The 27,332-nt window shown below is 41.6% G+C and overlaps 1 protein-coding gene across 4 annotated transcripts in view; it reads left to right on the plus strand.

Annotated features, from left to right (window-relative positions):
* Positions 1-27,332, plus strand: part of SMAP1 (small ArfGAP 1) — a 157,436-nt gene that overhangs the window by 51,082 nt on the left and 79,022 nt on the right. For 2 of the 4 annotated variants that reach the window (XM_082634167.1, XM_082634169.1), the window contains exons 2-3: positions 2,736-2,869; positions 19,842-19,927. In XM_082634167.1, coding sequence (XP_082490293.1) covers positions 2,736-2,869; positions 19,842-19,927 — 220 coding nt within the window. Of the gene's footprint in view, positions 1-2,735; positions 2,870-5,835; positions 5,993-13,852; positions 13,987-19,841; positions 19,928-27,332 lie in introns of those variants that run through there. The other 2 variants (XM_082634168.1, XM_082634170.1) reach the window with 2 other exon arrangements.

Consider the following 27,332-nt stretch of genomic DNA (forward strand, 5'->3'; position numbering starts at 1 on the left):
CTGTCCTCAGTTCTTTTCATTTTTTTTCTTTCTTCTGCTCTGCAGTAGTTATTTCCACTATTTTATCTTCCATGTCACTTATCCGTTCTTCTTCCTCAGTTATTCTGCTATTGATCCCATCTAGAGTATTTTTAATTTCATTTATTGTGTTTCTAATCGTTGCTTGATTCATTTTTAGTTCTTCTAGATCCTTGTTAACTGTTTCTTGCATTTTTTCTATTCTATTTCCAAGATTTTGGATCATCTTTACTATCATTATTGTGAATTCTTTTTCAGGTAGACTGCCTATTTCCTCTTCATTTGTTAGGTCTGGTGGGTTTTTATCTTGCTCTTTCTCCTGCTGTGTGTTTTTCTGTCTTCTCATTTGCTTATCTTACTGTGTTTGGGGTCTCCTTTTTGCAGGCTGCAGGTTCGTAGCTCCCGGTGTTTTTGGTGTCCTTCCTCAGTGGCTAAGGTTGTTTCAATGCGTTGTATAGGCTTCGTGGTGGAGGGGACTAGTGCCTGTGTTCTGGTGGATGAGGCTGGATCTTGTCTTTCTGGTGGGCAAGTCCACGTCTGGTGGTGTGTTTTGGGGTGTCTGTGGACTTTTTATGATTTTAGGCAGCCTCTCTGCTAATGGGTGGGGTTGTGTTCCTGTCTTGCTAGTTGTTTGGCATAGGGTGTCCAGCACTGTAGCTTGCTGGTCATTGAGTGAAGCTGGGTGCTGATGTTGAGATGGAGATCTCTGAAAGATTTTCGCCGTTTGATATTATGTGGAGCTGGGAGGTCTCTTGTGGACCAGTGTCCTGAAGTTGGCTCTCCCACCTCAGAGGCACAGGACTGACTCCTGGCTCCTCAATTTGGGATGATTCGTTATCTATTCATGTATTCCACAGAAGCCGGGTACATCAAGTTGATTGTGGAGCTTTAATCCACTGCTTCTGAGGCTGCTGGGAGAGATTTCCCTTTCTCTTCTTTGTTCACACAGCTCCCGGGTCTCAGCTTTGGATTTGGCCCCGCCTCTGCGTGTAGGTCGCCGGAGGGCGTCTGTTCCTGGCTCAGACAGGACGGGGTTATAGGAGCAGCTGCTTCCGGGACTCTGGCTCACTCAGGCCGGGGGGGAGGGAGGGGCACGTAGGCGGGGCGAGCCTGCGGCGGCAGAGGCCGGCGTGACGTTGCACCAGCCTGAGGCGCGCCGTGCGCGCTCCCGGGGAAGTCGTCCCTGGATCCCGGGACCCCAGCAGTGACGGGCTGCACAGGCTCCCCGGAAGGGGGGCGTGGACAGTGACCTGCGCTCGCACACAGGCCTTTTGGCGGCGGCAGCAGCAGCCCCAGCGTCCCACGCCCGTCTCTGGGGTCCGCGCTTTCAGCCGCGGCTCGCGCCCGTCTCTGGAGGTCCTTTAAGCAGCGCTGTTAATGCCCTCTCCTCGCGCACCAGGAAACAAAGAGGTAAGAAAAAGTCTCTTGCCTCTTTGGCAGCTCCAGACTTTTCCCTCCGACTCCCTCCCGGCCAGCCGTGGTGCACTAACCCCCTTCAGGCTGTGTTCACACCGCCAGCCCCAGTCCTCTCCCTGCGCTCCGACCGAAGCCCGAGCCTCAGCTCCCAGCCCCCCCGCCCCGGCGGCCGAGCAGACAAGCCTCTCGGGCTGGTGAGTGCCGGTCGGCCCCGATCCTCTGTGCGGGAATCTCTCCGCTTTGCCCTCCGCACCCCTGTGGCTGCGCTCTCCTTCGCGACTCGGAAGCTTCCCCCGCTCCGCCACCCGCAGTCTCCGCCCGCGAAGGGGCTCCTAGTGTGTGGAAACCTTTCCTCCTTCACGGCTCCCTCCCACTGGTGCAGGTCCCGTCCCTATCCTTTTGTCTCTGTTTATTCTTTTTTCTTTTGCCCTACCCAGGTACGTGGGGAGTTTCTTGCCTTTTGGGAGGTGTGAGGTCTTCTGCCAGCGTTTAGTAGGTGTTCTGTAGGAGTTGTTCTACGTGTAGATAAATTTCTGGTTTGTCTGTGGGGAGGAAGGTGATCTCCGCGTCTTACTCTTCCGCCATCTTCCCTGGAAGTCTATAACTTTTCTTAATCTCAGGGTTCTATCTGAGATTTATTCATGTTGATACAAGGCTTCTTGAGGCAGTCCTTGTTGTTTCTCATCCTACAATTAGTATTAATCGATGAAAAAATCCCCCCCCCCGTGTGTTGATTGCAAGATGGAAGTTGTTGTAGTTCCTCCTAATTACCAGTGAGGGTGTGCATGTTTTTATGTGTTTATTGGCCATACATTTCTTCTGAATTACTCATTCGTATCTTTTTGTCCATTTTTCTGTTTAGGTTGGTTGTCTGTTTCCTACTAATTTCTGTTTCATTTTTTAAAGCCTCTTTGATTTTTACTTGTTGGTAATCTTTTAAGCAATACCCTACACATTTAATAAAGGACTTTTTACTGTGGGATATTACTACTCCTGGTTCAGATATGGTGAGTGAGTAAACTGTTCACATAAAGTAGTTTTAAATTCTTAGATTTGGGGGGAAGCTGCTAGGAAAGGAAAATTAGTAAACTCATTAAGGTTCTTGAAGTTTGATTTATAACCTTTCAACACAGCCAAGACACACGTCTTCTTATTAAGCTGGTGCCATTTGAAAATTTGAATGTGTGAATTCTGTAACCCTCCATTACGATTGTATAAAGAACCAGAATGCTTCTTATATGCTGTTGTACTTTATTTTATTTTTTAATACTAGCTTTTCTCTGTTTCTTTTCTGTAATTAGGTCCTCGATGGGCTTCCTGGAATATTGGTGTGTTTATTTGCATCAGATGTGCTGGCATCCATAGGAATCTTGGGGTTCATATATCCAGGGTCAAGTCAGTCAACCTAGACCAATGGACACCGGAACAGATCCAGGTAAACATTTCCCTACTGAGCAATTATTGGAAATATTTAAAATGGATTTATAATCTTTAATCCTTCTTGCACCTAAGGGTTAACATTGAAAAGTAGTATATTGAAATATGGAATATGCCACATACAGAATTCGAGTGTTATCTGAATTGTCAGTTCACAGATGTGTATTTTTTCTTGGTTCTATAGTAATATCAGTTTTTAATCTTTTTACCTAAAATGTTGATTTTTGAAGTATTTAAAAAATAAAGTTCTTTTCCTTGTGCTGATGAAATTTGCAGGTATGATTCCGTAGTCTGTTTTGCTTTGCTGTCAGTAGAGGGCGCCTGGGTAAAGACAAAGAACAGACCACCTCTTCCTGAAGCTAACTGGAAGGCCTTCCCTTCTGTGCAGGGGTGGGTGTTCTCCATAGGCAGATAGGGCCAAGGGGTCGGAAGACAGCCCAGTTAGCAAATGTTCTCGTGACTGATTTGGGCTTGTTTCAAACGGTTTAGCTTTTTGGAGATAAATCTGTAATTTTAAGGGCCTGCCCTTTTCCCAGCATGACAGTATTAAATCCTCAGAATCATACTTGCGAGTCCTTAAGGTTAATTGCTCATGTAAAAATGATTATTTCTACTGGTTTTATTTTATAGTTCACAGTGAAATTACATAACTTTTTCTTACGACCTTTTCAAATTACTTTTAGTCAGCGTGAAGCCTAAATATACAGATGTATGTAGTTGAACTTCAGTGATACAGAAACCTCACAATCATAAAAGAAAAAAAATAACACAAAAGTTGGCATGGGTGGGGTGGGGTGGGGTGAGGGTGGAAAGAATAGAACAGAATGCGGGGAGGGAGTGGTCGTTAAAAAACGATGCATAGACTTGGTTAAAGAAAGTAAAATTTCTATACTGAAGACATATTTATGCCAAAGTAAGTTCCAGATGTAGCAAAGATTTAAATAGTAAAAAAAATTAAACCTCAAAAATACTCAAAGGAAAAAAAATAGAATAGAGATTTTTCAGGCCATAAAGTCAAGCATAATTACTTAGTTTAGTCTTAGACTAGTTTTTGAACATTTTGCTGGCTAGAGCATAAAAGGAAATATGAAACTGTGTATTTTCGAGATCCTTGAGGAGAAAATTTACGTGTTAATCAAGGAAGCAGAGCTTTTTGAACATTTTATATGAGGCAGTGTTCTTAGTAACATCTCTGTAGTAACAGATTTCATGACATTTTTTAAGTTGTCTTCAAGAAAACGTGTAGCTTGAAAATGTAACTTGGTGTTTGTAATGGTTTATGGAGGCAAAACATTCAAGACCCAGTGTATTGCCTTTTTAATGGTTCATTTCAGACTAAGGAGAAAACGTGAAATCCCTGGACAATTAAATTCTCCAGAAATATTATTTTTCTCAATTAGGCTGCTGAAAGGAGTTGCGTAGCAGGTTATTTGAAGTAGGCAGCTGTTCTTTTTTAATAGTTTAGAGCATAACTTCCCAAACAGAGGGCTGTAGTTCACTGGTTTTCTGTGGGATTGGTTATAAGTACAAAGCAAGATCCTATATTATTAAATGTGTAAGGATTTTTTTTTTTGCAGTACGCGGGCCTCTCACTGTTGTGGCCTCTCCTGTTGCGGAGCACAGGCTCCAGACGCGCAGGCCCAGCGGCCACGGCCCACGGGCCCAGCCGCTCCGCGGCACGTGGGATCCTCCCGGACTGGGGCATGAACCCACGTCCCCTGCATTGGCAGGTGGACTCCCAGCCACTGCGCCACCAGGGAAGCCCAAATGTGTAAGGACTTTGAAAGCAATTATTAAGTAACATACAGTCTTTGAAATGGTATTTGAGCACATTTGCATGGTTCCAACTGTCAGCTTCTTCAAATAAGAATTACTGTTTTTGAATGCAAGATTTTTGATGAGCACTTCTCACAGAGGATGCTCTGTGTGTGGCTCCATAAGCCGTGGGACTGCTCCTGCAGGTGAGGAGGGTAAAGGTAGGGTGCACTCCTGCAAAATCAAATTGAGGAGACAATGAAGTTTCACTTTAAAGAAGAGCAGGGAAGCCTAACCACATGGACAGATCTTGTGGGGGGCTTGTCAGCGCTTGCAGGCAAAGCCAGAGTTGTTCTTCGGAAACTGGTCCTGGACTGCTGTGCGGTGAAGAGGAAGAAGCGGTTGGCCAAGACCGCAGGCTCCACACTGCGGAGCACAGGGGTTGTTTTAAGGCCGCTGGTTCTAGAGAGGCCGCAGAGCAAAGTGATTGAGAAAGTTGTCTCTGGAGCCAGACGGCCAGGTAGGCCTGGGCGGTGCCGACAGGACGCCCGAGTGCAGGTGCCTGAGCGCCCTTGTCTGCGAGGTGGGGTGGCAACTGTCCCCCTGCAGGGGCCATGAGGACCAGCTAAGTTAGCGTGGGTAAAGCATTTGCAACGGTGCCTGGCACGCTTTTTATTGAGGTATAGTTGATTTACAGTGTTGTGCTCTTTTTAGACGGGCACGTCGTGAGCACTCAGTAACGCCGACTTGTCAGTTACCAGTAGGATTAGTCCATCTGTTCACTCTGCAGACCCTCACTATTGCTGCTTTGAGTATCTTTCTGATCTTCAGCAATTAGCTTCCCTAGTGAACCTGCTGTGATGAATTGGTTGCTAAATGTACTACTGAGTAAACAAACGAATGGACCCATTGTGTGATATTACTGAGTAGAGAAGAATTACTTTTTGAGAATATTTGTGAGAAAGAATTCATGTTTAGTGGTATTGGACGGTAAGGCATTCAGAGATGAGGGGTTAGGTAGTGGCATCCATTGTCTGTTGAGGTCACTCCTTATTCAGCTTTAAGCAGATCCTATTTCCTGTGGTTCCTTAGAATCCAATTCTATCCACCCTTGGCATTATTTATTTACATAGAAAAAAAAAAGATGTATAATTACAGAGAGAATCCAGATAAAAGTGAGTTTTACGTACCTTGGCAGATGTCTTTACAGTCGTCCACCTGTATCCTCCGGAGGTTGGTTCCAGGACCCCCACGGACACCGAAATCCGTGGATGCTCAAGTCCTTTACCTGAAATGGTGGAGTTCCTGGACACGGGGCCGCGCATGGGCAGAGCTGACTGAGTGCGTCAGCAGAACCCCGGTACAGGTACTCTGAGCGCGTCCATCACTAGGGAGAGGTTCCTGGTGTCCATTTCTAGTCAGGACCCCCAGAGGCAGCCGCTGCACTGGTTTCTGTTCCCTTAGGTTGCTGTGCATTGGAACTTTTGTCTTTTGGAGTCCATTCTTATTAGCTCTGAGTCTAGGTTCAGATTGGGGAAAGTGAAGATCGCAGTGTGATTTAGTGTTCCATATCCTTAACGCTGTAAGAATTTATTTAGCATAGAAACTGCTTGGGCGATACTTGCTCACAGAGTAAGAGAAATGCTTCCACTGCGTGTTGTCAGTTCTGCTCTGGGTCTTCCCCACCACCACCCGGACATGTCATGGGGATCGTGTCTCTCATTTTCAAAGATGATACTTCGTTTTGGTTTTATTTATTTATTTTCTATATTTTATAAGTAAATGTGGAAACATGATCTGATCTCTGAGCCCCGTCACCCTGTTGAATAAAAGTGGTTTTTGTTAACAGACTAAGTTTTGCCTCAGGACTTCTTATCAACTGATATTAGATATACATCATATTTGTGTCAGTTATTTATATATATGTTTGTGTGGCACTCAGTGTTTAGGGCATCTATCATGTTATAGCTGTATTAGTATTGCTGTATGCTTACTTTTAAAAGAAAATAATTTATCTACCAAAACTTATTTGTATTTTGATAGAATGGAAATAGTTATTCACCTTAAATTTTAATAAAACAGTTTTTTAAATAGTGGTTCATAGATTAAATGTCTTTGATCTTGGGTTTATTGTTGGGTACTTCTCAAATTTTTGGAAAGGATCAATGTTTCAATACTTTTATAAATACTATAGTTTTTCTTTTAAATTTTGTACTGGTTCATCAACTCCACGTCTTGATTACCATTTTCCCCCATTATTTAAAAATTCTTAATTATTCATTTTTCAGTGTCTGTATTGAAGGAGTTAAAATAAAGAATACAGTAAACAACAAGGTCGTACTGTATAGCACAGGGAACTATATTCAATATCCTGCAAGAGACCATAGTGGAAAAGAACATGAAAAAATATTACATATATATATATGTATAACTGAATCACTCACTTTGCTGTGCACCAGAGTAACACAACAGTGTAAATCAGCTGTACTTCAATAAAAAAGATAAATTAAAAAAAAAAAGAAATGGGAATTTAAAAAAATGAAGAGTAAAGTTTCTTAGCTCACTTTGTAGATAGTCGTGTAAATTGTGTTGTCCAATAAAACACCTTAGTGAGACTTTGTCCATAGTGGAAAGTATACTCCGTATATTTGGTGTTTAAATTAATAACTTTTGGACCACTTTTAATATTTTATGTATCTCTAAATCTTTTAGTAATCGTCTCTCACATGCTCTTTGTTTTACTACTTACTAGTGTCACTTATTGATATGGTACTTGGTATTTGTTTGGAAACACCAAGCCCACACAACTAAAATGTATTCATGTATAAAATATATCCAGTCTCCCTAGGCATAGTGGACTTGCCGTCAACATTTTGTAGGCATTTTCCCTTCTGTGTCTTTATAGCTTTACCACTTGTGCTTTAGCTTTGGACCACACTTTGGACTAGAAGGAGGGGTCTCTGAACCCAGCTCTCCTCACATCATCGTTTACTGTTACAACAGAAGAACAGAAGCTCTCCTCTCATTTTCTGTCCACCCGTCCTCTGAATGTTTCCGATCTGATTTCCAGCTGTTTGTTCTCTGGTTCTAGGGGCAGGGTGGAGGAAGGTGGTGGGTGCCTGTTTCTCTGCCTTTATTCTCATTCTCAGCTTTCCTTCCTGCTTTTCCACCTAATTAAAAAACTTATGTTCATTTGGAGACATCTTTAAACTCTTTCCTCCTCTTTGAAACTCGCTGCCTCACTCCCGCCTTTCATAAAAGTTTCCCTTATACCCTCTGACCCCTCGACTCTGCCGTGCTCCTTTACTCGCTGGTTCGCTTGCTCACCAGTTAGCGCTTACCAGGTACTCACGGTGGCCGGCCACTGTCCTCCAGCGACTAGCTCTTGCCTTCCTTGAGCAGCTGAATTTCTTGAGTAAGGCCTTTACCTGCTACTTCATTTCTTTCCCTGACTTTTGCCTCTGCTAGCTCATGTTTATTCCCGTCACTCTGCTGAGTTTGCGCTCACAAAGCGCAGTCACTCCCGTGGCCACGCCCAGCTCTCCGCCCACCTCTGCCTTGGACTCCCTGCTTCCCTGACACTCACCACTGCCTCCTTGAAGCTTTTTCTTTAAAGTTACTATCCTCATCTTTTGTTTTGTTTCATTATTTAGTCGCTGTATTTTTTCCTGTTTCTTTTTCTGCTTTTCGCTCCTGCTGGAGACTTGATACAGTTTTGTCTTTAGGCTTTTTGCTCTTTTGTCTTTCTCCGTGTGGAAACCTCAGTTACTCTTGTGGGTTCAGCCGGTATTTTCCTGTGCAGATGGTTTTTCCCTCTCTTTCCAGTAGTGACTTCTATAGAGTTTCAGTTCTTCTTTTAGATTGCCTGTTCGAAACCTTTGGTATCCATGGATTCATCATGCCTTAAGAAACCTTGGATATCCTCGGCATGAAGTAATTGGTAATTTTCCCAAGTGTGTTTGGTAAGGCTGGAGTTAGCCCGTTAGATTGATTCCAAGGCACTGGAATTTCAACATGGTTTTACATTACCTACTCATATTTGTATATTGAAGAACTCCTGTGAAGTAATTAAAAACCTTGTTGCTTTGTGAAAAATGTTTTGCATAAAGCATAGAAAGCCGGCTGCTAATGCAATGATAGAAGTTAAGAGAAAGGAATAGATGTTACCAGGCATGGATTTTTTTTTTTTTTCTTTTTGCTAGATGACATGATGCATTTGAGTAGAATAAAGAGCAGAATATCAGAATTAATAGCTGCTTTTTAACAGTGTTAACAGAACCTCTAGATGTTTCATACGGAAACAGGAGAAAAGGATTCATGAAATTGTTTCAGCATTTCATTATGGAAAATCTTGCCCACAGTCATAATTAATGTGTATGTTTGTAAATGTTAAGATTGGTAGACGTCTATTTACCTGTAGCTTGGTACATCCTAAATTTAAATAATCATCTGGTTGTCCAGACTGGCTTTCTTTCCAGTGCCTTTGTATTCCATCAGTTCTTAATCTTCTTGTTGTTTCTGTTGCTTTCCATTTTTCCCCCTTTTCTCCGCATGTTCCAATATACTTGTAAAATTCCAAAATTGGCAGCCATAGAGAGTCTAACTTAAGCTAGTGTGTGGAAGTTCCAAGGTAACATATGCAGGTACTAGAAGGCAGTACTTTTCTGCATTTCAAGCCGTCCCAAACTGAAATTGATTGCCTTGGAGAGTAGTCAGTTTACCATCACGGGATGGTTTGTGCCGAGGCTGGACGCGCACCTGGAGGTGTGTAGCTGGGGTTCAAGCATTGGGTGGCAGGTGGAGAGCAGTTTGGACGACTGAAGTCTCTTCCATGCTTGAGATTCTTTGACTGTATGCCCAGTCCTCTTTGGTTACCACAGCAGTTCAAAATACATTTTCATTATCTGTGTTAGAATAAAGACGGTGTATCACACACAGAGATGTGATTCAACTTTTTCCAAAAGTCAAATTCCACCCCAGAGGATAAAAATGTTCTGAACTCTTCAGTAATTCAAAAGAATGTGACAAGATTATTGGCTTAAGTCTGAAAGACGGTTTCTAAAAATGTTTTGGACAAACTTTTTTGCTCTTCATATTTTCTTTCATAAAGAGAAAATCACTACCTAAATAAATAGGTATAGATTTCTATGATAACCTTGTCATTCCCGGAAAAACCTACTGTAAGGTAACTTGGTGTAGCCTTTAGTTTAATGTGGCAATAGACGTGTCATAGCATTGACCTGCTTGTCTTAATTTAAACTTTTGGTTTTTCCTAGAAAAGGATTTTTCCTAAGGAAGCTACTAACCTCATGGATTTCTGGCTAATCTTCACCAGTAAGCTTTGCTGTATTCTGTCACCTCAGCTTGAATTCCTCATCAGGCCAAATCAGGGAGAATAGGCAAAAGGGACTTGATAGTTACTTTAACTACTTCTCTGTAGGTAGAAAAGCAACTAAAATGACAGGTACTTTTTATGTTGTGGTCATGTTGTGTGCATCCTCAGTGGTAAAATTGGGGTGTAAAAGATTTAAGAGTTGGGGATGAAAGTGGCTGAATACACTTAAGAAGTTTTTTCCTCTTTCACTTTCTGACATGGTATGTTTTGGGTGGAGTTATGATAAATTTTATTCTCTAGAAGTGTATTAATTTTGTGAAATGAAACGACTTGCAGTTGATGTTAAGTTCAGCCTCCTGTGAGCTCCCTCTGCCGTCTTTAAAAAATGGAAACTGGGAACTAGAGTGTTGTTAGGCAATCAAAACTTGAATTTTACTTGAATCATGCGGTTGTGCAGGTTTGTTTTACTTGGAACAGGATCCAAGGATGTATCACATTGATCCTTTCTCTGGGCCTGGTGTTAGCTCTTGGTGAGTAATTAACTTGTCAGTTCATTGCAAAAAATGGCATTATGGCACCATTTTAAGTCTTTAGGTGCAGGTGAGATAACGTATTATGTTTTCCTGGGAGTTCTGCAGAGGAGAAAGATGCATTAAATAAAACATATTATTAACAGTAATCTTACCTGTGTTTCTAAATGAGGCTACGAGCACATGTAAAACACTGTCACTGGCTCATTATCTGTCTGTTTCCCAGCGGTGGTGTAGATGTGTCAAGGCTCTTATGCAGTCGTCTGGAGCCACCGCAGCCCTCTTTTGCTTGATGTTTGCATGATCTGTCTTCTTTTGTGCTTTTATGTTTGACCTGTCTCAGTCTTGAAATATAAGAGGTTTCTTTTAGACAGGAACTGCTTGCATGTGGTATGCTCTTCCAATATGTAGTTTCAAATTTTTTATTTCAGTGACTTTTTAAAAACTAGTTTTTTAGTATCGTGTTTCCTTGTTTGAATTTCCTTTTTCAGTGACTCTCTTACCTGGCTGTTGGGTCTTCATTGCCTGACTCTATTTTTTTTTTTTTTTTTTTTGTGGTATGCGGGCCTCTCACTGCTGCGGCCTCTCCCGTTGCCACAGTTTCCAGTTTGTTTTTCTCCACTGTCTTAGTGTTCTGTTCTCAGATCCACCTGACACCTCATTAGCTACAGGCAGGTCTAGTGGTCATTATGCCTCGTCCTTACCTCATGGCATCTCGGGATTTGTGGGGATCCTCCATCACCAAATTTCGGTGTGAATATTGTGCATGGGTTTTGGTGTTTTTAATCTAGGACTACTTTCTTTGTTTTTTGTAAGGAGCTTCTCAGAGTTTCAGAAACTGTCACTGCTGTTACAGAATTCCCATGACAAATAACATTTAATAGAATAAAATTGTCATTAAAAAAGCTAATTTGAAGCACTGCATGATTTAACCACATTTGACCTGTATGTGTTAGAACATTGTTTAACCTCTCAAGGTTTTGACCCTTAGATAAATTTCCATAGTGCCTTATATAACCAGACACATAATAAGCTTTCAGTTCACAATTCTTGGTACACACTTATTCAAGAGACCCCTGGTCAAACAACTTTTTTCTTATTTTGTGGGAGGACTCATTATAATTCCATCAAGCTGATGAAATTTCTCAAATTGTGGCCTCATGTACACACTTAACTTTTTTTTTTTTAATTGTGTATCTATTTTACAGATTTTCTGCAATGGCCCATTCTCAAACTGCTTAGAGGAAGTTTTTGTATTTTAAATTTTTATTTATTTATTTATTTATATAGCAGGTTCTTATTAGTCATCAATTTTATACACATCAGTGTATGCATGTCAATCACAATTGCCCAGTTCATCACACCACCACCACCCTGCCGCTTTCCCCGCTTGGTGTCCATACGTTTGTTCTCTACATCTGTGTCTCAATTTCTGCCCTGCAAACCATTTGACTGAGATTCCACTTAGGCCACCTCCTTGCCAGGATCGTTAAATGTGTCCTCACAGAAGCAGAGCACGGTGGCAGCACAGTGCTGGGTTCATCTGTTACCTCACGTGCAGAGTGAGGTGAAGAAAGAAATGTGATACTGTCTATAGCAAAATTTAATCTGTGAAGTTTAGTAGGGTGTTTGCATTTTAAACAATCCATTGGGGGAAAAGGTCACATTTATTTTGAATCTGAATGTGCATGATTGTGATTTTTCTCTTGATTTTATTAATTGTTTTTGAGGTTAAACTTTTAAAAATATCAATTTTTTTTTTTTTTTTTGGTGGTACGCGGGCCTCTCACTGCTGTGGCCTCTCCCGTTGCGGAGCACAGGCTCTGGACGCGCAGGCTCAGCAGCCATGGCTTACGGGCCCAGTCGCTCTGCGGCATGTGGGATCCTCCCGGACCGGGGCATGAACCCGTGTCCCCTGCATCGGCAGGCGGACTCTCAACCACTGCGCCACCAGGGAAGCCAAGTAATGTTTTTTAGAGTTCCCTTTTCCTAGTGACTGGCTGTAGTTCTTGGCTCAAGTCACTGATTAACCCTGTTAATTCCGTGCTGTCTAGGTGGGACTGAGAGCGTACCCAGAGAAACCACAAGCTACTTGAAGATAAGGGCTTCTGTCCCATAGGGAGAGCTCTGTTGGGTAGGAAGTTGTAGAGTGGCAGTGAATGTAGAATACCTGGGTGAGTGGATCATCTGGGAACACAATTATTGTTGATTTCATCACACACAGTATTTTAGAGGTGAGGTTGCTTCTCTTTCTGCTTTGTGTGAATGTAAAATGATCGAGAATAGCAGGTGTGGTCAGAGCGCTGGCCTGGGACTCTGTAGGCCTGGGCTCGGGGTTAGGCTTTGTTAGCTAAATGACAGGCCGTCTTCAGCAAGTTACTTAGTAGTGGCTCCTGTTTTTCACTTAAAAAAAAATACTCTCAGTGTCTAGTGATATCATAAGTTCTAAACATATCTTTTAAATGTCTCATTACCTTTTTGACAGTGACTTTTATTTATTAATTTCTAAAAGCATGCAGCAGTATGCAGAGGGCCTTCTAGGCAGAAAGATAGAAAACATATGTCATATTTGAGAAAGTAAGGTAGTTATTGGGTGCAGTTGTATGTGCATAGGGGGTGAAGGTGGAAGGTGCGGGCAGGGGCTGGTTTGGCCTTGGTCCTGTGAGGGACGGGGGATGGGGAGAGGGACAGCCTACGAGCTCTTAACGTGTTCTCAGTTGAACAGTGACACCTAACGTTGTGTTCCTTTTAAGAACATAAATCCGAGGGGCTTGTTCCTGCAGTGGCCTAGGCAGTGGGTGACTAGATCTTCAGCTAAAGTAGTGGCAATGAGGTTGATTAACGGGGTAAACCTACAAAAATATTAAAGTTAGAATCACTAAGACTTCTGACAGAAGGGGCAAGAGTCCAGATGACTCCTGAGCTGGGCCTTAAGCACCTAGGACGAAAGTAGTGGTTTATCCCTGGACTTCAAATGGTATGAATTTCATGGTAAATAGAGATGACAGAAGACTGTAATGTGAAACTTTTCCAGTTTTGTCATAACAATGTTTAATTTTATTGCTTAAAAAAAGAATTCATTCTCTGAATTTGTAGCAACTTAGCCAATGCTGCAACTTATGAATCAAGATCTGAGAATATCTAGAAATTGTGAAAAATAGGAAAACTGTTACCTCTGATTCCACATCATCATTTAACAATTTTAATTTTTAAATGTGTGTGGTTTACTTACTTTGTTCTTAAAAACAACAATTAACAACAGAAAGAGATCGACTCCCCTAAAATACAATTTCATGAAAACTGAAGGAATGGACTCTGTATTAAATATTTCCAAAGAGCTCCTGAGACCAAAAACAGTGGCCGTTCTTTTCCAGCAGCTGGAACCCAAAAGATCTTGAAACCAGTCCTGAAAAGCTTGCTCCTATGCAAGAAATCCTGGTGGCTTTTGAGAGGAAGATAGAGAACTATTCTGCAAAATTTCAAGTGGTAGTCGAGGTGAGTCACTGACATGAAGAATTACCAGGGACTACAATTTCTCTTTTTAATTATGAGGTTTTAAAATATATATATATATATATACGTATATATATACACACACACACACACACATATATATGTTCAGCTAAGGCAGTTTGAAATTTTAGTCTTTGTGTTCTAAAAATTTTAATGAATAGAAAATAGAGCAAGCAGTGCTCCCTCTCCCGCACAAAACCAAATACACTGAAATCTTAAGAAGTAAAAACTAATAGTTGAAATTTCAATGATGTCATCTTCAGCAACAGTAATGAAGGTAATGATACTGGGAAAACACCTGGCATGTAAATGCCATATTTATATTTTGAATGTATCTTGACTGTGAGATATTCCTGGATGGGATTTGTTAAGTGTATTAATTTTATTCGATCATAACGTCTTGGATCGTCAGGAGGCCCTGTTCTCTTAGTGGAGGTGGAGGGCCCTAGTGAGAGGAGGTCTCCTTGCTCTGAGTCACATGCTGCTTGGATCCCTGGCTAAGCCCCCTCTGGATGTATTTTATTTAGGAACAGTGCAGGAGTAATGAACTCTTTTATTGTGTTGGGGAGTGGGAAACATATGGACATGGTACAGACATCAAAGGGTACAGAGGTGTAAAATGGGTGGTCTCCCTCCCATTTTTGTCCCTCAGTCATCCAGTTTCCCTCTGTAGGAACAACCCTGTTTTTCAGTTTCTTGTATATTCTTAAATGTTTTATGCATATATACAGACATATAGGTGATACACATTTTTAGCTATTTTCATATCCTTACACAACAATCTTTTGACCTGGGAGTAAGAGTCTTCTCTCCCCCACCCCCGTCTATTTCTCAGAAAATGGGTAGAAGTGTTTTAATTTACATAGTTTTTTACCTTTTTTTCTCCAGATTTAGCATAGACCTGTAGCTTATTTCTATGACATGCTAATGTGTAAGATTCTATTGATTATTTTGATGTTTTGCATTTTTGCCATTGGGAATTTAGAAGATCTAATTGCCACATTGTAACCTAGTCATTTGCAACAAAGCAATTAGTAATCTCAGTCCTTTGTTTTCTGACTGTTATTCCTTTTTTCCACTTATTCCATTTTTAAAAATAGCCAGTAAACCCCAAAGGGCAAGTCAGTATACACATAAAAATTTATGAAAACTATGCAGATAGCTTCCTGAAACAATCCATTAGTGTGGGTTTTAGTTTGCTCATAAATGGTTGTTGCCTAGAGAGAGAAAGTACAGGAGACGCTCCAGGGACACTTGCGGTAGGTGCTGAGCAAAGGGGAGGGCGCGCAATGTGAAGGAGAGGGGAGGCGCAGGCTCCTGGTTCCTAAACACAGACCCTGGCCCTGGGCTGGCCTGCGCTGGGTGTGCGCGGGCTGGGGCAAGTAGGAGCAGCCTGCCCTGGAGTAGTGGGGTCACGTAGTTAGATTCCACATCCCAGGAGTCTGGAAGGTTAAAGAAAAGAAAAAATGTGACATTTTATTCTCAGGAGAATGAATCATTGAGTTGGAACTTCAGGTGGCCTGTCATTTATCTTGTCTTTTATTATTTGACAATGACTTAAACTTGGGCACACTTGGTTTCTGTATGTTCCTGTTGCCTTTTATCTTTGCATTCATTTCATGGCCCTTTTTGCAGTAAAACTGTTTTTGTGTGCTGCTTAATTACCATGTTTTTCCACTGGAGATGCCCCATTGACGTAAAACAATGCCTTTTTTTTTGTTTTTTAAACATACACAGTAGTGTTACATAAAAATAAAATTTCCTATTACATTTGTTTGCTTACTGATTATGCCTTTTAAAAATCTATTCCCACTTTTTTTTTTTTTTTAGTTTTTGGGCATGTTTATTAAATTACACAATCCAATAACTAAATGACAATTAAAACTTGAAATTGACAACCTCAGTTCTCTTCAGTCTCTGTAAAACGTTAAAAAGTTTAGAACTCTTTTAGAATATAAGTTTTATTTATTTTTTTTTGCGGTACGTGGGCCTCTCACTGCTGTGGCCTCTCCCGTTGCGGAGCACAGGCTCCGGACGCGCAGGCTCAGTGGCCATGGCTCACGGGCCCAGCCTCTCCACGCCACGTGGGATCCTCCCGGACCGGGGCACGAACCTGTGTCCCCTGCATCGGCAGGTGGACTCTCAACCACTGCGCCACCAGGGAAGCCCAGTTATGTTGTTTTTTAGTGCAAAAACTGGGACTGGGTGATATGTTGTCTACTTAGAAAGTTGCAGAAATAGAAATGCTTCATCTACATTAGATTGTGATGACAATGTGTTTAGCCCATAGAGGCTTTTCAACATTTTGATTCAAACAGTATTTTTAAAAATGGAATCTCAAGTGATGTTTGAGGCTTTGGGCAACTGTTGTTCTGTGTACTGGATTGTGGGGGAGAAACTGAAAGCACTCAGATTATGAGGACAAGTGCTTTTAATAGTGGGCTTTGGGATTCTTAAGTGTCCTATTGTACCATTTCCAGGTGAAGCCTTCCTTTGCAGTTATAATGGTGGTGGTTTTGGATGAAGATCATTCATCAAAAAGTACAATATAAAATTTGTCTTTCTAGGACCATATAAAGTATAAAAGGAGGACAGATTGATTTAATAGGCACAGTAAATAACATTAATTTTTAAATATGTCCTGCCTAAATGGCATTTCTCATAACTGTGGAGTACACATTTCACTTTTTCTTCAATATATTAATATATTTTTCTTAAAGTAAAAATGAATGTTGACTTTGTATTTCATATATTCTCACAATGGTTTGTTTGTCAAGAATATCAATACATTTCTGCTCACTGGATGCTTGACTTGTTTTCAAAAAATCAGTTTTGAGATGAAGGATAGTTTACTATGTAAATAAATATCTATTTTAAAATATTTTTAAAACTCTGTAACTGATTCCTTGAATTACCCAGCAGGGAACCTCTCTGTGCTTGTTTCCTCATCTGTAACATGAAAACTGAGCCGCTAAAGCAAAGAGCCTGGTGTTCGTCAGCCCTGTGTGATATGGTCCCCAGTTCCATTGGCTGCAGCCTGAGGTGTCTGGACTGCCAGGGGCCGATGTTGGTTCTGTCAGGAGTTAAGTTCTAGTGGAGACTCCTGGGCCTGTTACTTAGCATCTTGCAGCTTCAGTTTCCTTTCCTGTCAAATTAGGATAATAATACCTAAATCAGGATTTTTAAAACTTTGAAATGGCATATATATAAGCAATTTATGTATTATAATATATATGCAGTTTATGTATTATATATAATACATCTAATTTATAATACTGTATTATTTATATATATTAATAAGATTGAGGCTAATGCTTGTTATTGTAGCTGTTAGGCTGTTTCATTATTTTCTTCTGCCAATTACCAGAATTTCCTCTTAAGTCCAATAGAATAAATTTTCACGTGCTCTGTAGGGCCCTTGCCTGTAGTGTCTTGACACTCTGAGGACAGCTAGTTTGTACCACACTCCTATCACCTCCCCAGAATGCCAGCTCCTGTTGTTTTTTTCTCTTCACTCTAACCATCTCCAGTGGCTGAACCAGTTTCATCTCCACTAATCCTTTCATTGCAGACTTTCCTTCCACCCTACTCTGTTCTACTTTTTAGGAACTTAGAAATTATTTGAGCTTACTAGTGTCTTCCTTCTCCTTACAAAATGATCTCTCTACATCTGTGATGTTATTGAATCCTTGTTTCCCCCAGTCCCAGCTAACAGAGACACACACACATATGAGCACCTGCGTCAGGTCACTTTTTGGCAGTGGTCTCCTGTAGAAATGGCTCATAATTTCACATCACTTCTCCCTTTCAGATTTTATACCTTTTTTTCCTCCTGTCTAACTGATGGATAGCATCCCTAGAACAAAATTAAATAATTTGGTGTAACGTACATGTATGCCTTGTTCTTAATTTTTTATTTTGCCAAAATAAAATATTAATGACCTATATTAAAGAGAATATTTATATAAAATGTATAGAGTCATATTTATTGAATATAAGATAATATCACTGATTGTAAGAAACACCTACATTTTATGGACTAATTAGAAAAAAATGATCACTTACAAGACACGATCAGTTGTAAGATGCATTTCTACTTCATGAATGTTGTAATATGAAGAAAAATGTAACTTTGGATCAATGAGATATGGCAGGTATAGCAGATACTGTTTTTAGTCTTACTGAATTTTCTGTTAAAATTTTTATGTACTCTCATTTGTGTGTTAGAAACTTCAAGGTTTCTTATTTTTGTGGTTTCTGTGAGCTGTATCTAAGTTACTTTTTGCTTCATTGCATATGTTATGCACACTTCCTCTTGGTCTCGTTCTTTTCAAATGTTTGATGCCTTCATGATGACGTGGGTTGGTGTCTCTACTCCTGAACTCCCACGTGCCCCCGCACAAAGCTGCGGCGTCATTGAATGCTTGCGATGGAAAGCAGTCTTCCTGTTTTCAGGCAGGGTTAGCAGTCCTGAAAGTCTCTCCGCTCTTCCCCCCACTCAGAGGATTGTTCCCTAGCCCTCCTCACACTGGCTGGCTCCGTGCTGCTGTGCCTCACGACACGGAGGAGCTCTCGGCCTACTCCCTTCTCTCCAGAGCTAAATAGCAAAGCATTTTCTTGTTTTTCAGCTTACTATCCCTTAATGTTTCCCAGCCCTTTATTACTTCACTTTCTCATGATCTCTAGAGGAATGACGTAGAAATCTCGTTTACCCTGAAAGAATTCTTATGTTGAGGCTGGGTGGTGTAGGTATCCAGAAATGGGTTTACGTTAGTATCTTGCATAACTTAGAACTCTCAGTTGGGAGAAAAGTCACTGTATTTTTTTATCTGAAGGAAGATGGTTCTGTATCCCCTTGAGGGCTACAACTCAAGGATGACATCTACTGATCTGTTAAGCCTGGATTGTCTTCTTGGGGACGCAGGGTGGGGGTGTGTGTTTAGGAAATCAGGGGAAAAAGGAATTATAAAAGCAGATCTTTCAACCAGTTAAAACATTTTAAGGAACTTAAGCTCCCTGAAAATGATGTAAAATAGTGATAGAGTCATGTTTTGTTTGTAAATGTTAGTTCAGTTTCTAATGTTAATAGAATATCCTGGAAGTACTCTTTGGTTAGTCCTTACTCATAGATGATCCAGAAACTTAATTTAATAATCATTTCAACCAGTTTAATTATCTTATGCCTCCTTAGCCATGGTTCTTACTCTTGGGGTTGATAGATTTTAGGGAGAGTCCTGTGAACTCCTGAACTTGTATGTAAAATTGGCCATTAGGCACAGCTTTTTGGTAGGGAAAGGAGGATCCATAGCTGTTGGCAGAATCTTAAAGAGATTAATAACCCCAAAGAAGTGAATCCACTTCTGTTGTGTTCTAGGGCGACCCTATTTCTGCCTTACTGCTCTCCATTGTGGCCTTGATTGTAAATCATGAAAACCTCAGAGTATTTTGAAGCTCAAAACAAAGAAAATTTGATCTTGAGTTATTGGCCTTAGAAATGGCAGTGTTGTTCAAGTGGTACATTTAAAACAATAGTAATACCATGAACTGCCAGGGAATCCACTTTTAGGAAGTAGTGAGTGTAAATGAAGGTGGTATTGTAGTCACAGAAAAAGACATTAGAAAACTGCAGATCCACGTATGTTGAAGACGTGTGAAGGATTAAAACTATGCTTCTCTTTTGAACTTGAGTAACTAATTTCATAGTTGTGATTTAAATTGTTTTCTAAAGAATATATATTGGAAATGATAAATGTCTGGTGTTTGTATGTATGTGTGTATGAGAATTACTTTTTAATGTTTATATGAGTAATGAAAATATGTGGTTTTTTTTATTATAGTGCATGCAAGATATGGGAAATACTAAAGCAAGACTACTATATGAAGCCAATCTTCCAGAGAACTTTCGAAGACCACAGACAGATCAGTATCCTTTAACATTTCTTTATTGTGGGGTTTAAAAGAATCAGCTCATTTTTATAGTTCATATTTTAACTTTGTATTGAATATTTAGGAAGATGTGACCTTTATCATACTGTTGTTCATGAAAAATAGAAATTGATTTGCCCTGAGCTATGCTTTGTATGTGGTAAGTTTTTAATAGGAATCTGGTAATATATGATCTATATAGTATTTTTATATAATTATTATTAAGTATAAAATATTATAACTGATTCCTCTTTTTTTTTTTTTTTTTGCGGTACACGGGCCTCTCACTGTTGTGGCCTCTCCTGTTGCGGAGCACAGTCTCCGGACGCGCAGGCTCAGCGGCCATGGCTCATGAGCCTAGCCGCTCCGCGGCATGTGGGATCTTCCCAGACTGGGGCACAAACTCGTGTCCCCTGCATCGGCAGGCAGACTCTCAACCACTGCGCCACCAGGGAAGCCCCAAACTGATTCCTCTTGATTGATCTCCAACTCTTGATTGGAGCATATAGGTTGCTTATTACTTTAGACTATTATTAGAGATTTGATTTGTGAGCATCTTGAGTATTTTTTGAAAAATCATTTCCACAGAAGTTTCCTTTGAATATTTATTTATTTATTTGGCTGCATCGGGTCTTCGTTGCGGCACTTGGGCTTCTCTCTAGTTGTGGCATGTGGGCTCTAGAGTGCACAGCCTTAGTAGTTGCAGTGCATGGGCTCTCCAGTTGTGGTGCGTGGGCTTAGTTGCCCCATAGCATGTGGGATCTTAGTTCCCCGACCAGGGATCGAACCCAGTCCCCTGCATTGGAAGGCGGATTCTCAACCACTGGACCACCAGGGAAGTCCCTGGAGGAATTTCCTTTGATCACCTTTATGTGGTAATTATGTTTATGTGAAGCAGTTGACAGACAAATCCCATACTTGGTGGACGTGGATGGCGGCAGGGACGTGGGGTCGTGTCACTGCTGACCTTCCGTGGGTCACAGGCTGCATGTGACCTAATGAATGAGGGGAATATTTTCTCACAGGCATTTTAGTGAGGATTTTTTTTTTCACATGTTAAAGAGAAATCGTTTGATTTTATAGGATTCCTCAAACTCATATTGAAGTTTGAGAAAAAGCTCATCAGAATAAGATTATCTAATTGACTGTAGGTATATGTGATTTTATCCAAAGGTGATTTTTGTGATTTTGGCAATATAATGTAGTTTCTTAAAGATTAGTTGTGTACTGGACTCTCCTGGTGATCCAGTGGTTAAGAATCTGCCTTCCAATGCCGGGGACGCGGGTTCGATCCCTGGTCGGGAAAGCAGGATACCACGTGCTGGGGTAGGGGGGCAACTAGGCCCGTATGCCGCAGCTACCAAGCCCATGCACCACAACTAGAGAGCCTTGCACCACAACTACCAAGCCCGCGCGCCACAACTAGAGAGCCTGTGTGCCACAACTACCGAGCCCGTGCGCTACAACTAGAGAGCCTTGTGCCACAACTACCAAGCCTGCGTGCCACAACTAGACAGTCTGTGCGCCACAACTACTGAGCCCACGCACTATGCAGCCCTCACGCCACAACTAGAGAGCCCGCACACCACAACTACTGAGGCCGTGTGCCACAACTTGATAGAAGCCCCCATGCCGCAAGGAAGAGCAGAGCCCATGCACCACAACAAAAGATCCCACATGCCTCAACTAAGACGTGACACAGTCAAGTAAATAAATATTAAAAAAAATTTATGTGTAGCTTAAAAAGAAAAAAAGAACATTTGTGTAATACCCATGTGTATACTAAAACAGTTTGTGTGATCAAACAATGAAAAAAATTGATCTTTTCTCAGAGATACAGGCCATTAATATATATTTTCATATTTGTATAGAAACCTTTTGGGTTATACTCAAGAAGTTAGTATTTGTCCTGTTCTGTTTCTGCTTCCTCCACCTCCTTCCCACACATTGAGCAGACTGATATCTCAGGCTATTTTTATTATAGCACGATCCTAGGGTAGGAGTGGGTGGCACACTTCAGGCATAAAAAATTGTGTGAGCACAAGTATGAAGGTGTGAGGACACTTGACATTTTAAAGTTGTGATATGACAAGATTTAAGTTTCATGGGCCAGTGGCGGAAGAAGCTCATTTTTCCAGATTGTGAAGGGTTTTCAGTACCATGTAGAGCAGCATATAAGTAGCATATAGAGCAGTACCTCATTTCATTGGCCCAAAGGATTGAAGGATTTGAAAAGCCATGAAGAGTTTTGAGGCAGGAGAAACATTAGAAATATTAGCTTCAACCACAAGGAAGATGAGTTGGAGGAGGTCATGGAGTCACAGAGGGCATGTAGAATACTAGTACAGCCCTGAGGGGAGCAGTGATGAAGAGATGAATTACTTAGGAGGCTTGAGAACAGGCAGGAGGGAATTGGGGAGATTGGAAGGGAACTGGGAAGGCAAGAGCAGTTGGATTAGGTTAAGATTGCCTGGGCTTCCCTGGTGGCGCAGTGGTTGAGAGTCCGCCTGCCGATGCAGGGGACATGGGTTCGTGCCCCGGTCCGGGAGGATCCCACGTGCTGCGGAGCGATCGGGCCCGTGAGCCATGGCCGCTGAGCCTGCGCGTCTGGAGCCTGTGCTCCGCGGCGGGAGGGGCCACAGCAGTGAGAGGTCCGAGTACCGCAAAAAAAAAAAAAAAGATTGCCTTTGTTTCCAGGGAAGACACTGTGATGACCCCAAGTTTCCTAGCTTGGCTAAGGTTCTGTGAGTGAGGTAAACTTCTTCAGCGGGGAAGGAATTCAGTACCAGATGAAGGTGTAAGGGTTACAAGTTGAAGACAGTGAGCCATCACTTTGGGCAGGATGAGGTGTCTGTGGGACACATGTATGGAGATGCCCATCTAGAAGCTGGAAACAGGAGTCTGGACCCTAAAAGAAAGCAGGAATGCAGTGTAGACTGGAGAGTCACTTAGCATGTAGGTGATAGAAAAATGCTTGCTGAAGTTGTGTATACCTAGGGCAGTGGTCCTGTATTCTTTTTTAAAATAAATTTATTTATTTTTGGCCTTGGGTCTTCGTTGCTGCACATGGGCTTTCTCATTGTGGAGAGAGGGGGCTACTCTTCGCTTCAGTGCATGGGCACTCTTCTCATTGTGGGGGCTTCTCATTGTGGAGCACGGGCTCTAGGTGCGCGGGCTTCAGTAGTTGTGGCACGTGGGCTCAGTAGTTGTAGCTCGCGGGCTCTAGAGCGCAGGCTCAGTAGTTGTGGCACACGGGCTGAGTTGCTCTGTGGCATGTGGGATCTTCCAGGACCCGGGCTCGAACCAGTGTCCCCTGCATTGGCAGGCAGATTCTTAACCACTGAGCCACCAGAGAAGTCCCTGGTCCTGTATTCTTTTTTGGGGTCTTATTGAGAATCTTGGGAATGCTGTCCTCCTTCTCCTCTGGAACGTGAGGGTGTAGGGCGGAACCCTGAGGAAGAGGGCGGGGTGGAAGGAGATGCCACGGAGTACACAAACTGTGTTCCAGGTGGTGTTGCCACTGCTTGCTCGTTGTATTAGGTTACTCCTGTTTCTGCTTCTCACCCCCAAGCCTGAGTTAACATATAAAATCCCTCAAATTGAAGAATCTCCCTTGTCTGGAAGTTTGTGTGTATGTGTGTGTTTGTGTGTGTGTGTGGGTTGGTTTGGTTTGAATTGGGTTTTTTGGACTTCTCTCGAACGTTAAGAGGGTAAATTACTTGAGGTTCTTGAGATTTGGGGTAGTGTCCTTTATGTGGTATCTGGTGGATGAATGTGGCTTCCAAGGTATTTAACTCATCCCCATGATGCCGTGTTGCTTTGACAAAGCCCTGAAGGTATTCAGGGGAGGACAGGACCTCGGTGTCCGCTTACACTGCCCTCTTCTGTGTACCATTTGGTACATATTGGTAGGAATTCTGTTTCTTAAGTAATTACCATCCGTTTTATGGTGAACGTAATAGAAGTAAAGGATTAGTGAGATGGTGAGTTCTTTTTTCTGGTGTTTTTTGCTATGTCCTTAAATGTTTGGTCCTTATCTAAACATTTCAGGAGAGATGAGATGTTTGTAATGAATTGATTGGTGTCTGGTATCAGTAAGTCCTTGACCTTTGACACAGTGAGGCTGTGGCATTGGAAACAACTGCAGTAGCTTTCCTGCTCAGCGAGGGTTCGCTGTGTGCCAAGCCCTCCCTGAGTCTGGCACTTTATGTACATTAGCTTTCTACATTTTCAGAGCAGCTCAGAGAGAGCGTAATATGTTTATTCTTGGCAGGCGAGAGGGTCGGGTTCTCAAAGAGCTGCTAGGAAACTTCCCAAAGCCTCCAGACTTCCCTCGTGTAAGGACGCTTGGATATTACTATACTGAATGATGGTAGTCTGAGTGAAATCAGTGTTGTCACATTTGAGTCCGGGTGGGTGGCTTTTAAAAATAGATAGGCGTATAGTTTGGGACTCTTTGCAGCTAAGACCATAAGGTCTAGGTGAAAATGTCAGTTTTTGAGTAACTGGTATGATTCAGGTCAGGCTCTTAGATAATGTGTGTCTTTGCTACTGTTTAGCTCAAGCATGTGTGTTTGATTTTTCAAACTAAATGTTACTTGTAAAACGTTTGCAGCTTATGGTCATGTTCATATGAGGTGTTGACCTCTTGCTGTTTACAGAAAGATAACAACCTAAGGTTGTCAGAAACTAAAGAGGGATTTTGTCTAAAGACTTTTGAGATAGATGACTACTAATGATAAGAGTATAAGATGACATCTCTTGGACCATGAGACCAGCTTCTATATCTTATGTAATACTATAGTCTTCAAAAGTGTTTTTTACCAAAAAAAAAAAATGGTTCTGAAGAACCTAGGGGCAGGTCAGGAATAAAGACGCAGATGTGGAGAATGGACTGGAGGATATGGGGAGGTGGAAGGGTAAGCTGTGACGAAGTGAGAGAGTGGCATGGACATGTATACACTACCAAATGTAAAATAGATAGCTAGTGGGAAGCAGCCGCATAGCACAGGGAGATCAGCACAGGGAGATGAGCTCGGTGCTTTGTGACCACCTATAGGGGTGGGATAGGGAGGGTGGGAGGGAGGGAGATGCAAGAGGGAGGGGATATGGGGATATATGTATATGTATAGTTGATTCACTTCGTTATAAAGCAGAAACCAACACACCATTGTAAAGCAATTATACTCCAACAAAGATGTTAAAAATGTCTTTTATCTTAGTTATTACAGCTACGTCACTTTTATCCCTTCTTTTAATTATGAAACACTGTGATTTGGAGCTGTTATTAGGGAGACTAGTAAACCAGTCCCCTTTTTTCTTTATTTCATCCATCATTCTAAAGCTCAGCGCTCTTTGAGAAGCCTAACATCTCTGCACTTTTACTGATTTAAATATAGTTGTCTCATCCTTAGAGGCAAGTAAAACTCACATCATATGGGACTTCACTGCATTCTTAACAAGATGTTACTTTTTAAAAGCTTTGCAGTTTACGAAAGTTAGGCAGAAGCTGCTGTGAAAGTGTAATTTCTCATGTGGCGCGTGGTTAATTCTATGCAGCATGTACGAGTGCATGTCAGGCGATAAAGCTTTACATTAAAGCTTTTCATTAGGATCTTTCATCTTATCTGAAAACTTTAATTACCTCAGTTCCATGCGTTCTGGTGTGCACCAGAGCTAATCAGCGGTGCTTCTCCTTGGAGCTTTTGAAAATTTTAGTGTTATCCGTGTTGTGTGTCTGGAACTGGAACATTTTGTTCTTGGGAATAGATATTAATTTGTATTTTAAGTGGCATGTTTAAAGAAAGGAAAAATCTTAAAATACAAATAAATACATGTGAAAAGATAAAACACATGGTGACGTGAACATTTTTCTGGACTTCTGTAGTGCTTGCTGTCTGTTAGTTTTGAGGATTGGGACAGTGAAGGGTGCCGTGCTGAATGTTTTGTGACCAAAGGCGTGGGGGGTATTCTGGGGTATTTCGTTGTTTGTGTACTAAATCCCAAATCAGCCACCTAAACTTGCGTTGTCGTTGGTATATTCCTTACCTTGATTTGCTGAAAATATTACTGTTCTATTTCTTTTTGGGGGGAGGAGTCGTACTATTGATCTCTGTCAATAATAAGTCCTTTTGTCTCAAATGGCACCTGGATGCTGGACAGTGACGATAAGTATTCCCTGATCTTCACATTTATTGGTTCTCCTGTTGCTGCTTCGCATTTGCTCCTCTGTTAAAAGTTGATGACAGGCGTGCCGTCTTAGCCTTGACGCGGCAGTTTTCTGTTTCCTCCTCTGCTGTGGGCCCTGCGTTGAAAAGAGCTGCCTGTCAGAGCACGGCAATGGATAGTAAGAGCTGAGGGGTAAACAGTAGTCACTCTGCCCCGCACTGCTCTTAGGTCTTGCCACACACTAGCGTGTTGAATCCTGCGAGGTGAGTCTTGGTGTTATCGCCATTTTAAAGGTGAGGCAACTGACACCAAGTTATACAGAAATAAAAGCTAACTTCATTTCCTGAATGCTTACTGTTTGTGAGGTACTATGCTGAGGGCTTTATCTATATTATCCCCAAAACTGTCAACAACTTGGTCAGATATGGAGTATTATTGTCGCTTTCACTACTGGTACCAGAAATGAGGGTGTGCATTGGAGACCATCTTCTTTGAGAATTAGTGCTATAGTCAGCATGTAATGCAAAATTATTGTCAAGTTTCCCTTGAAAATCCCTTACATTGTCTACAGTGGCAGTTTGCAGACACAGAGACCCTCTATAAATCCAACTGGGCTGTTTTTGGCCCACTAGAGTTGGAATAGAATTCAAGCATCAGCGACTACAGGCCCATGAGCCAGCTCCTGTTTTTGTAAATAAAGTTTTATTAGAACATATCCATACCCATCCATTTATCAGTTTTCTGTGGCTACTTTGGAGCTACAAATGCAGAAGTGAGTAGTTGCAACATAGACCAACTGACCCGCAGAACCTAAAATATTTACTATATGGCCCTTTAAGAAAAAGTTTGCTGACCCCGGGAATAAATCAGCGTTTCTTTAGGTGAATTAACAGTGAAGAATTGCCTTGCTTTTGGGACGTTTTACAAAAATACATGAGGACCATGTTGTGATACATTCTTGACCTAAGAGGCTGTGTAGGGCCTGAGAGCATCGAAGGATATGGCATGTTCCCTGAATCACAGTTCTTCTCAGGTGACTCCACTGAGTTTTAAAAGTTCACTTTGTGGTGTGCTTTGTTTGTTTTTTAAAAAGCAATGTTTTATGTTAATAATGAGGATTATCCTAGTACGTTGTCCTGTCTTGATGCTTTAATTTTTTTATGTCCTTGAAAAACAGATCAACTTTCATCTCATATAAGTTTTTAAAATTACTTACTGCTTAGATAATTTCTGAG

The sequence above is a fragment of the Mesoplodon mirus genome (genome assembly GCF_964341445.2).
Source record: "Mesoplodon mirus genome assembly, chromosome: 10".
Lineage (NCBI taxonomy): Eukaryota > Metazoa > Chordata > Mammalia > Artiodactyla > Ziphiidae > Mesoplodon > Mesoplodon mirus.